General features: G+C 45.5%; 1 protein-coding gene across 1 annotated transcript in view; it reads left to right on the forward strand.

The window, feature by feature from the left end:
• LOC311308546 (E3 SUMO-protein ligase PIAS1-like) overlaps positions 1-12,212 on the forward strand; it is a gene marked incomplete at its 3' end in the record, with an annotated part of 75,241 nt that overhangs the window by 58,894 nt on the left and 4,135 nt on the right. The window contains exons 5-11 of the mRNA XM_084437514.1: positions 1,822-1,912; positions 2,535-2,669; positions 2,924-3,029; positions 5,290-5,363; positions 6,004-6,164; positions 6,493-6,629; positions 7,050-7,248. Of these exons, the coding sequence (XP_084293640.1) occupies positions 1,822-1,912; positions 2,535-2,669; positions 2,924-3,029; positions 5,290-5,363; positions 6,004-6,164; positions 6,493-6,629; positions 7,050-7,248 (903 nt within the window). The remainder of the gene's footprint in view (positions 1-1,821; positions 1,913-2,534; positions 2,670-2,923; positions 3,030-5,289; positions 5,364-6,003; positions 6,165-6,492; positions 6,630-7,049; positions 7,249-12,212) is intronic.

The raw sequence follows: 12,212 nt of genomic DNA on the forward strand, positions 1-12,212 counted from the left end.
GCAGTTGAAGGGAAAACCCATTCTACCACCCGGTTTGTTTACAAAGGAGGATTCCTACTCCAGGAGGAGATGGAGGCAGGTCCAGTACCTGGCCGATCTTTTCTGGAAGCGGTGGAAACATGAGTACATCCCGCTGCTGCAAGAAAGACAAAAATGGAACCAAGTGAGAAAGAACCTAGTTCCGGGAGACGTGGTCCTCATCGTAGATGAGACATCACCTCAAAATTCCTGGTTCATGGGAAAGATAGAAGAGACCATGCCTGACAGCAGAGGGCATGTACGTAAGGTGAAGGTCAAGACCAAATACAGCGTCCTGGAAAGGCCCATCAGCAAACTATGTCTGCTGAAAGAAGCAGACTGACTACTGATACTGACTAGCCCTGACTGACTTTTCATGGACCTTTATTTGTGGGCAATGCTCGAAGACTTTGGTTTATATCCTGGATTATAACCTTTTTTTTGTGGAGTATACCCTGTCTCTTTGCAGATTACACCTTTTTTGTGGATTATACTCTGGGATTATAATTTTTTGTGGAATATACCCCTTTTTTGGAATACTTTGATTCCCTTATGGGCTATATAAAGACATGTTCAGCCCCCTGCACATTTGCATAGAATAATTGCCCCCTTTCTTTTGAATAATGGACAATTAGGGGCCGGGGTGTAGGAGCCATTTATGAGTTTGGTATTGTTATTGTTATTATTTCTATGATTTGCTTCATGATGTGTACTTCCCCCTTTAAGAGGCCTGCTGCCCAAGCTGAATGAGTGGGTTTACCTTGATAAGGAGTGGTTGCTTGGGTGGGAGTTTTTTCTACCGCACGGTATAGACGGACCGCATGAGAATGTTTGTTTGTTTTTTCGACAATAAATGATCAGTTTATACAGCGATCGGATGGACAGAACTCTTTATTTGTGCGCGTAGACCTATTGGCTATCCCGGAGTGGAAGTGGCTACCATAGCGATTTCGATATTGTTTAAAAATACGAAGCCACTATACCCCCATTCATTGCCAATGGCCATATCTCATCATGGGAAGGTCCCAGAGACACAGGGTTTGGACGGGCAGAAAGCTCTCAACCTAACGACTGCAGCAATACCAAACCTGTCCTGCTCGCAGCATGTGTGCACACAGAGCCACGAAATGCATTCATGGGTGGAGGTCTGTGCTCTCCAAGCACCATTCCTTGTCTGTTTCTAAACTAAACAGCTCCTCTTCTGAACCCAGCAGAGGGATATAAGGTCTACATAAGGCAGTGCAGGCAGGTGCACTAAGTTACTGAGCTGTTTAATTTCTCTGTGCTGCTGAGAACACACTGAAGTGAATCACAGACTAGTGATGAAGTCAGTGATATAGCTCCAGTATGGCGATCTGTAGCTTCTAACCCTAAAGAGGGTTAACTTGCTGTCAGATAGAAGAGGTCAGAGGGATGCTTGTTGTTTGATCATCTAGCATGGGTGCTTCCCAAGGGAATAAGAGTTGACAAGGGAAAAATTTTGTTTGATGGACTGTTTTTGTGATTATAATGTGGTGGTTGGTCAAAATTGCGAGCCCAGACCATATTATGTGGTGATTATTCTGTGATTTGTTAAAATTGCAAACCCTTGTAAAATATGCGGCGTGTTCCTGATTTTGCATTGAATTTTCCGTTTGCAGAATGATGAAATACAGTAAGGTCTGATTAAAGAATTGTTAAATAATGAAGCCACTTGTGACTGCTTTATAATAATAGTGTTATAATACAGTGATATATTTCCATGTCATTCATACGGTCTGGACTTGGTACGTGTTGAATGTTATGCTCTGGGCTGTGTTGCAGGTTTTGTTTATCAGAGACGAGTTGTCCTCAGGAAGACCACTTTCCACCCAACCTATGTGTGAAAGTGAACGGGAAGCCATGTAACCTCCCGGTAAGAAGCGTGCGTAACCACCGCAAGCCTCTCTCCTTCCTACCTTCCTAGCGCTCAGCCTCTTCCCCTGGCGACCAGGGTCTAGAGACCAGCTGTTTGTGGTCTGTAGTGTGAAGACCAGGGGCGGACTGGCCATCGGGAGCACCGGGAGCTTTCCCGGTGGCCTGGCGCGCCAACTGGCCTGGCCCGCGGTGAATGGCCTGTCCCCCCCCCCCCTCCTCTCCCGTCAACAAAACGAAACTGAAGGTGTTCCATCTCACCGCATCAGCTCAGCTCGTGGCCTGACTGGCTACATCTCCCGGCCTGAAATATTCACCCAGTCCGGCCCTGGTGAAGACTGTCTTTGTTCTCACTGTTGCTGACTGGCACACACTCTTTTTTCTTCTCTCTTACATTTCACTCCTACGCTCATGTGTTTCTTTCTCTCTCTTTGTCTCTCCATTTCTCTCTCCCTCTTTCTCTCTCTCACTCTCTCTCTCACATGTATCTCACTCTTTTTCCTCTCCCTTTCATCCAATAATAATAACACCTTTCTCTTTCTCTGTCATCACCCACCCCCCTCTCTTTCTCTCTCTCTCTCTCTTTCTTCATCCCTCTCTCTCTCCCTATGTCTCTCTACCAGGGCTATCTTCCTCCAACCAAAAACGGTGTTGAGCCCAAGCGTCCCAGCCGGCCCATCAACATTACCTCCCTGGTCAGACTGTCCACCACCGTCCCCAACACCATCGTGGTGTCCTGGACCGCTGAGATCGGACGGGTAAGAAGACGTCAAATAAACAAGAAGAGGTCAAATACACAAGACTGCACCCAGCAGGATTTCACATTTGCTTGACTCCAAATCCTCTTTGGGAGGGAAAACATTAGCAAAAACAATAATGTAATCATTATTGTGCTTGTGTGTGTGTGCGTGTGTGTGTATGTGTGTGTGTGTGTGCGTGCCTGCATGCATGTGTGTGTGTGCGTGTGTGTGCGCGTGTCTGTGTGTGTGTGTGTGTACATGCGTGTCCACAGAGCTACTCCATGGCGGTGTACCTGGTCAAGCAGCAGTCGTCCACAGTGCTGTTGCAGAGACTGCGGTCGAAAGGCATCAGGAACCCAGACCACTCTAGAGCCCTCAGTAAGTAAAGACATGAGGAACCCAGACCACTCTAGAGCCCTCAGTAAGTAAAGACATGAGGAACCCAGACCACTCTAGAGAACTCAGTAAGTAAAGAAATGAGGAACCCAGACCACTCTAGAGAACTCAGTAAGTAAAGACATGAGGAACCCAGACCACTCTAGAGAACTCAGTAAGTAAAGACATGAGGAACCCATACCACTCTAGAGAACTCAGTAAGTAAAGAAATGAGGAACCCAGACCACTCTAGAGAACTCAGTAAGTAAAGACATGAGGAACCCAGACCACTCTAGAGCCCTCAGTAAGTAAAGACATGAGGAACCCAGACCACTCTAGAGAACTCAGTAAGTAAAGAAATGAGGAACCCAGACCACTCTAGAGCCCTCAGTAAGTAAAGACCTGAGGAACCCAGACCACTCTAGAGAACTCAGTAAGTAAAGAAATGAGGAACCCAGACCACTCTAGAGAACTCAGTAAGTAAAGACATGAGGAACCCAGACCACTCTAGAGCCCTCAGTAAGTAAAGACATGAGGAACCCAGACCACTCTAGAGCCCTCAGTAAGTAAAGACATGAGGAACCCAGACCACTCTAGAGAACTCAGTAAGTAAAGAAATGAGGAACCCAGACCACTCTAGAGAACTCAGTAAGTAAAGACATGAGGAACCCAGACCACTCTAGAGCCCTCAGTAAGTAAAGACATGAGGAACCCAGACCACTCTAGAGCCCTCAGTAAGTAAAGACATGAGGAACCCAGACCACTCTAGAGCCCTCAGTAAGTAAAGACATGAGGAACCCAGACCACTCTAGAGAACTCAGTAAGTAAAGACATGAGGAACCCAGACCACTCTAGAGAACTCAGTAAGTAAAGACATGAGGAACCCAGACCACTCTAGAGCCCTCAGTAAGTAAAGACATGAGGAACCCAGACCACTCTAGAGAACTCAGTAAGTAAAGACCTGAGGAACCCAGACCACTCTAGAGAACTCAGTAAGTAAAGACATGAGGAACCCAGACCACTCTAGAGAACTCGGTAAGTAAAGACATGAGGAACCCAGACCACTCTAGAGAACTCGGTAAGTAAAGACATGAGGAACCCAGACCACTCTAGAGAACTCGGTAAGTAAAGACCTGAGGAACCCAGACCACTCAGAGAACTCAGTAAGTAAAGAAATGAGGAACCCAGACCACTCTAGAGAACTCAGTAAGTAAAGACCTGAGGAACCCAGACCACTCTAGAGAACTCAGTAAGTAAAGACATGAGGAACCCAGACCACTCTAGAGCCCTCAGTAAGTAAAGACATGAGGAACCCAGACCACTCTAGAGAACTCAGTAAGTAAAGACCTGAGGAACCCAGACCACTCTAGAGAACTCAGTAAGTAAAGACATGAGGAACCCAGACCACTCTAGAGAACTCGGTAAGTAAAGACATGAGGAACCCAGACCACTCTAGAGAACTCGGTAAGTAAAGACATGAGGAACCCAGACCACTCTAGAGAACTCGGTAAGTAAAGACCTGAGGAACCCAGACCACTCAGAGAACTCAGTAAGTAAAGAAATGAGGAACCCAGACCACTCTAGAGAACTCAGTAAGTAAAGACCTGAGGAACCCAGACCACTCTAGAGAACTCAGTAAGTAAAGACATGAGGAACCCAGACCACTCTAGAGAACTCGGTAAGTAAAGACCTGAGGAACCCAGACCACTCAGAGAACTCAGTAAGTAAAGACCTGAGGAACCCAGACCACTCTAGAGAACTCAGTAAGTAAAGACATGAGGAACCCAGACCACTCTAGAGAACTCAGTAAGTAAAGACATGAGGAACCCAGACCACTCTAGAGAACTCAGTAAGTAAAGCTAGAATGATCTAGATTGAATGCTGAGTTAATTGTATATCTCTGCCACATGCCAGCAGAATCACATTAGCTGCGGTAGCTAACTTGTTTCTTTATTAGAAGTACACAGTGTTTCTTACTAGCTTTATATATCAGAGCAGAATATAAGGGTGTTCTTCTCATCTCTCAAGGAAGAGCAGCTCTCGCGTACAAACGCTCTTCATGTTTAAATGTCTCTGGGTGCTGTTAAATGGGCAAGGAGGAGAAAGGTGCAGTTTGAAAGCCAGGTTGGAAATGAGAGGAAGGGAGTACATGCACCCTGGGGAGAGGGCCTGCTGTGCTCGCTAGTTCGCTAATGAGCGCCGTGTCTGTGTGGCTGTGTTTCTGTGTGTGTGTGTGTGTGTGTGTGTGTGTGTTTCTCTCCAGTCAAAGAGAAGCTAACAGCGGACCCAGACAGTGAAATCGCCACCACCAGCCTACGGGTGTCGCTACTCTGTCCGGTAAACACACAACTCTTCTGCTACACATATGCGCTTTAGTCATTAGTTCACAAAAACTTTCTTAGAATGGTAGTGAACACTGTAGTGAACATTGTAGTGAACATTGTAGTGAACATTGTAGTGAACACTGTAGTGAACACTGTAGTGAACACTGTAGTGAACATTGTAGTGAACACTGTAGTGAACATTGTAGGTATCAACAGCATAAGGTGCCTTCAGCAGCTATATGTTGTTACAAATGAAGATCTCAGTAGATCAGTTAAAGATCTGGGCCCACATATTTGCACATCATTGAACTACAGGTTCAAACAAATGTTTTTTTTGCCGTGTTTCTTTCCTCTTTGTTGTGAGTTCCAACCTGTCTTCAAACCCCCATCTGTGCTTGACACACCTGTCTGCTGGTCTCTATAACCCCTATAAACCCACTTGTGTGTGTGTGTGTGTGTGTGTGTGCGCGTGTGTGTGTGTGGGTGTGCGTGCATGTGTGTGTGTGTATGTATGTGTGTGCGTGCATGCGTGTGTGTGTGTGTGTGTACGTGCGTGCACGTGCGTGCGTATGTGTGTGGGTGTCGGGGTGTGTGTGTGTGTGCGTGCGCGTGTGTGTGTGCGTGTGTGTGTGTGCGTGCGTGCGTGCGCTCAGCTGGGGAAGATGCGTCTGGTGATCCCATGCCGGGCGCTGACCTGTTCCCACCTGCAGTGTTTCGACGCCACGCTCTACATCCAGATGAACGAGAAGAAGCCCACCTGGGTGTGTCCCGTCTGCGACAAGAAGGCTCCCTACGAGCACCTCATCATCGACGGGTGAGACCCCCACCCCTCCTGGCCACGGTGGTCTACAACAGGGAGGAGCTGGCAGAGCTGGCCCCGTTCCAATACTACTGAAGGGCATCCTTCCTTCCTCCTTCCTTGGATTAATCACTGACAAGACTGGATCAGTGACATCTATGTAGACACTGAGGCCCGTGCATCTGAACTGTTCAATCACATTAGATCAGAGATGACCTCAAGGAAAGGAAGGAGCAGGGATGCTGTCTAGACCTTGCTTTGTAGCACGAGCCATATGGAATATGATCACTATCAAGGCCAATACATTGATCACATGACTGTGTGTTTGGTCTGCGCCTCCCAGGTTGTTTATGGAAATCCTGAACAGCTGTATGGACTGTGATGAGATCCAGTTCAAGGAAGACGGCAATTGGGCCCCCATGAGGTCAAAGAAGGAAGTGCAGGAGGTCTCCTCAGCCCTCTACAACAACGGCCTGGAAGGTGAGGGAAACACTCAAGATGGCCTGAGGACATGGAGGCAGATCCTTATCTCACCTCATTTCAAACCTTTTTTTTTTTAGTTAAATGAAAGTTCACAGTACATTCTGTCATTTGTAAAATCAAATGCCAATGTAGTGCTGTTGATAGGATCTCAGTTTTCACACATGCATGAGTGAGACGTATGTGTGTACCCCAGGGTGTACTGGTGACTACAGGTATACTCTGACTAAAGAAGTGGGTTTACTGCGGCAGAAATGTGACAGTTTTTACATTAGTGGTGTTTAAGGAAGTGGGTTTACTGTGGGTCCATGGATAAAGAAGTACTCTTGTATACCTCAGTATACCCTCCACTACACCACTGTGTGTGTGTGTGTGTGTGTGTGTGTGTATAGTAACACTCTTAACGCCCCCCTCCACCAGGCTCATGTCGGACGGCGGTAGGAGGGGAGCAGAGGTCTCACAGCACCAACAACGGCAGCGGAGGTCACAGTAAGAAGGTGGAGGTCATCGACCTGACCCTGGACAGCTCGGAGGAAGAGGACGACGACCTGCCGCCTCCGCCCAAGAGGGCCTGCCCCTCCCTGTCCCCCACCTCGCCGCCTGCCGCCATCAACAAAGGGTACAACCTGCGCAGGGCTGTGGGAACGCTCTCTGCTTGATCATCTTTTTTTTTTTATGCCTGCATGTACGATATTATTTGGCTTTATTGAATACTCAATTCTGGTTGGCATGCGGTATATGCTATATATATAGGCTGCTGCTGATGTATTTGACAGTTGTTTTCCATCACATCCCAGTTGAGTAATCTTGATATCAGCCAGAATCAACTTGTTGCACTCCATTGAGAACTTTAATTTCATCTCCCTTCCAAAATACACGTAAATAGTAGTATTTTAAACTTGTGATTAATCATGATTAATCACAGCTTATTATTGTGGTTACTTTTTTTAATCGTTTGACAGCGCTAATATATAAATATTTATACAGTATATATTTATGAACTGTATATGTATTTTTTTTCTTTCAATATGAATACACACCTTTGGATGTACTGTAGCATGCATAATAGCCCCCAACCCGCACACACACACATATACACAAACATGCACACACACACTCACACACACACACACACACACACACACACACACACACACACACACACACAATAATGGCTTTGAAAATAAACAAATACCAGTGATAGTTATGCCTTAGAGAAAGAGATGGCCAGCCCACCTTATGATAAAGAACACAGTGGTGAGTCATATCTATCACCCGTAATAAATCTTAGGGCAGAGTGGTAGACAAAGTCCAAGGTTTTCAGGGTAGTCACGGAAGCATGTCTATTGATAGTGTCACCATAGTCTAATACTGATAGAAAAACAGCTTGAACAATTATTTTCCTACTGAACATAGGAAAGCTAGAACGGTTTCTGTACAGGAAGCCAATTTTCTGCAGCAGTTTAGAGGCTAGATTATCTACATGAAACTTGAAGGAGAGTTTATCAACCACAAACCAAAATATTTGTACTCTGTGACTCTCTCAATATGCAGGCCATTAGCAGTTGAAAGGTGGAGTCAATCATAATCAATAGTCCTGGCTCTAGAGAACAACATAAACTTAGATTTGCTAGGATTGAGGACTAGTTTAAGATTGGTGAGAGCTTCTTGTAGTACATTAAAAGCAAGATGCAGATTAACAATGGCTTCCTGAACAGTATCCGCAATACAGTAGACAACTGTATCATCAGCATATAGATGAACATGACAGCCAGTTAGTGTAGAGACAATATCATTAATATAGATGGTGAAAAGGACAGGACCCAACATCGATCCCTGGGGCACACCTTTAGCTAGAGACAGGAAATCAGATTGAATGTTACCCGATTTCACACACTGACACCTTGATGACAGATAATCCTGAAACCAGTCACATCTTTATCCAAACCAATACCAGTGTCTGTTTAAAACCAGCTGGTGATCGACTGTATCAAAATGCTTTTGAGAGATCTACAAAGAGGGCAGCACAGTGTTTCCTGTTGTGAGATTATGTCATTAGTGACGAATGACATCTGAAATAGTACTGTGATTAGCTCTAAATCCAGATTTGTGAGGACTTAAAACTGAATGACTTGAAAGAAAGGATTTTAATTGGTTATTTACCAAGGTCTCCAGAACTTTGGCTAGGCATGGTAACCTTGAGATAGGGATAAGCTGGATAACTATCGTCCTATCACCCCCTTTGTGCAAAGAGACCACCCGAGCAGATTTACAAACCTGTGGAACTATACCAGATGCAATGGAGAACTATTAAAAATGTATGACAATGGCTCACTAATGACTGGCTGCCAGTTTTATAAAAAATGAATCTAGATTGTCCTCTCCAGTAGAACACTTAGGATCTATGGATTGCAAGATTCCTAGTTTCGTATGGGGGCATTGCGTCATTTGCTCTACTCCCACCATCACGTGGTTACCTGTTCCGAAACCACACATCAAAATACAATACACACATTGAAATACAGTACACACCTTGAAATGCAATACACACCTCGAAATACAATACACACATTGAAATACAATATGGTTGTATTGTTTTTATTTTGGCACACATATTCCTGACCGACATTGAAAAACAAAGCATATTTGTATTGTTTTTCGATGTGTGTTCTATTTCAATGTGTGTATTGTATTTAATTTTGGCACAAATCACCCTCCATAGTTTGGCTGGGTTTAAAGTGCTGAGAGGAGAAATGAGAGACATGTTCCAAAGTGGGAATGCAACCAGTCAGTGTCCAGGGGAGCCAGCCCAGAACACAACCTGTCAAATAAGCACCCTGCCTCAGAGAAGTGCTTCTTAACATATTTTTAGGATTTGGCCTAGTAGTCTCAGTGACCAACTGAGAAAGGCCCAGATGACCACTCACTTCCTTCAGGTAACCAGAAGCAACACTCCGCCAGTCCAGATTAAAATCACCCAACACAATCATCTCAGAATTTGAATACAAGGAAAGTATATGAGTGATTCTGTCAATAGCACTGACCTCAGCCTTGGGAGGCCTGTAAACACTAACCACAAATAATGAGTTGATAGGCCCCAGTTCAACCTTCAATACAAGCAGTTCAAAACACGTTGAGATGGTAATGGAATTCACAACAGAGACAGACAGGCACGTAGCAACCCCACCACCCCTGCCTAATCTATCAGCTCTGTATTAATGATAGTGCTGCAGAGCTACAGAAGAGTCCTTATCAGACTTCTTTCACCAGGACTCAGACAGTACCAGGACTCAGACAGTACCAGGACTCAGACAGTACCAGGACAGTACCAGGACATCAGGACAGTACCAGGACTCAGACAGTACCAGGACTCAGACAGTACCAGGACATCAGGACAGTACCAGGACTCAGACAGTACCAGGACCTCAGGACAGTATCAGGACAGTACCAGGACTCAGACAGTACCAGGACAGTACCAGGACATCAGGACAGTACCAGGACATCAGGACAGTACCAGGACATCAGGACAGTACCAGGACTCAGACAGTACCAGGACTCAGACAGTACCAGGACAGTACCAGGACTCAGACAGTACCAGGACTCAGACAGTATCAGGACAGTACCAGGACATCAGGACAGTACCAGGACATCAGGACAGTACCAGGACTCAGACAGTACCAGGACTCAGACAGTATCAGGACAGTACCAGGACTCAGACAGTACCAGGACAGTACCAGGACTCAGACAGTACCAGGACTCAGACAGTACCAGGACATCAGGACAGTACCAGGACTCAGACAGTACCAGGACTCAGACAGTACCAGGACTCAGACAGTACCAGGACATCAGGGCCAGCCTGAGAGATGAGGATTTTCACATGATCTAATTTATGTTACTGAAGGAGACTTCTGTTTAAATGAATCAGCCCAAGCCCTCTCCTTTCCTTAAAGGCAGGTGGATTATTTAGACAAGCTGGACTGGACTCTAAGTCAGAAGGGACAGAGCTTACAATGACGGGCCTGGGGCAAGAGGCGTAGGTATCTCATAATTGGACCACAACGGACAACAGTGCGATTCACCTGAGGCCAAGGCCTACAGGCGTCAGCCCAGTTTGAATGGCGGACAGGGAATGTAACCGCTTGTTAGCTTTCTATCCATGTGTAATATAAATTGGTTGCACTTTAGAGGGCAGCATTCCAACAATTAATTAGTAATCGCTGTGTGTTTGCATACTAGGATGCACCCACGCTACGTTTTCCAATAACTTTGTGAACGTGGCACCAGTGAGTGATGGATTCAGCGCTATGCCTGCTGGCTGCTGCTCGTGTCTGTGTGCAACAGAAGCAAGTTTCATACTGTATCTCCATGAAACTACTCCACCGTGAAAACTTTGAGAATCTTCCTTAAGATTGGAAAAACATTCACACAAACTTTCAAGGATGCCAACTTTTCCCATATAGTCACTTGATGAAAAGAGATGGAAGGAGACATGGCCACTCTGCTGCTTCCAAGATGGGAAGAGAGCAGATTTATAAGAGCCTATTAGGCCTGATCACAGAGACGAGCTCCGGTCCCTGGTCTCAAATGAGTTCTCCACTCTAATGGAGCTGCTCCTCACTCTCTGAGACGCTCTGTCTATCATCTGCTTCTCTGATAGAGTAGCCTGCTTTCCTATTATCTCCCTTTCTCATCTTCCTCTTTCTCTCATACTCGATCTATATTCCTTTTACCCTCCATACCTTTCATTCTCTCTCTCTGTCTGGGTTTGGGTTATTACCAGGGCTTCATGGCCTACCTTTTTCTCTATCCTCAATGACATACCTCTCTCTTTCTTACTCTTTCTTTTTCTCTCTAATTCTCTCACACCCTCTCTCTCTCTCTCTCTCTCTCTCTCTCTATTCAGTTCATTCAAAAGGCTTTATTGGCATGGGAAACATATGTTTACATTGCCAAAGCAAACATCACAAAAAGTCAGAAAAATGTAAAAATTTAAATGTTAATACAAATAGGTGAATACGTAAGCGTAATATTTGCAATGTATTTAAATGGCTGCTTTTCCGTTAGTATTTATAGTGAGTACAGTATGTCCAGTGAGCATGTGTGCTGCAGGGATACAGAGTGAGTCTTTACGGTGGCTGTGTTCCATTGGACGTCATTTTCCTGTCACAACTGCTCAAAATCTTGCTGCTATGTTTGAACATTGCTTTATTTCCCCAGCAGATATGGACATGTTTTGTCATTAGTCATGTTTTCAAAATATTTTGGGTGTTTAATCTGTGGGAAGTATGTATCTCTGATGTCCTGGTACAGTTGGCAGGTAGTGAAGCTGAAAGTGAAGCACGGTTTACACCTCTTTTTGTGAGCAGTGAGTGGACAGTCTGTCTTCTCTAGGGAGCAGGTCTGCCTTCTCTAGGGAGCAGGTCTGCCTGTGGGTGCTCAGTATGTCCATAGGGAGCAGGTCTGCCTGTGGGTGGACAGTCTGTCCATAGGGAGCAGGTCTACCTGTGGGTGGACAGTCTGTGTTCTCTAGGGAGCAGGTCTGCCTGTGGGTGGACAGTCTGTGTTCTCTAGGGAGCAGGTCTG

This window comes from Borostomias antarcticus (assembly GCF_949987555.1).
Source record: "Borostomias antarcticus genome assembly, chromosome: 4".
Taxonomy (NCBI): Eukaryota; Metazoa; Chordata; class Actinopteri; order Stomiiformes; family Stomiidae; genus Borostomias; species Borostomias antarcticus.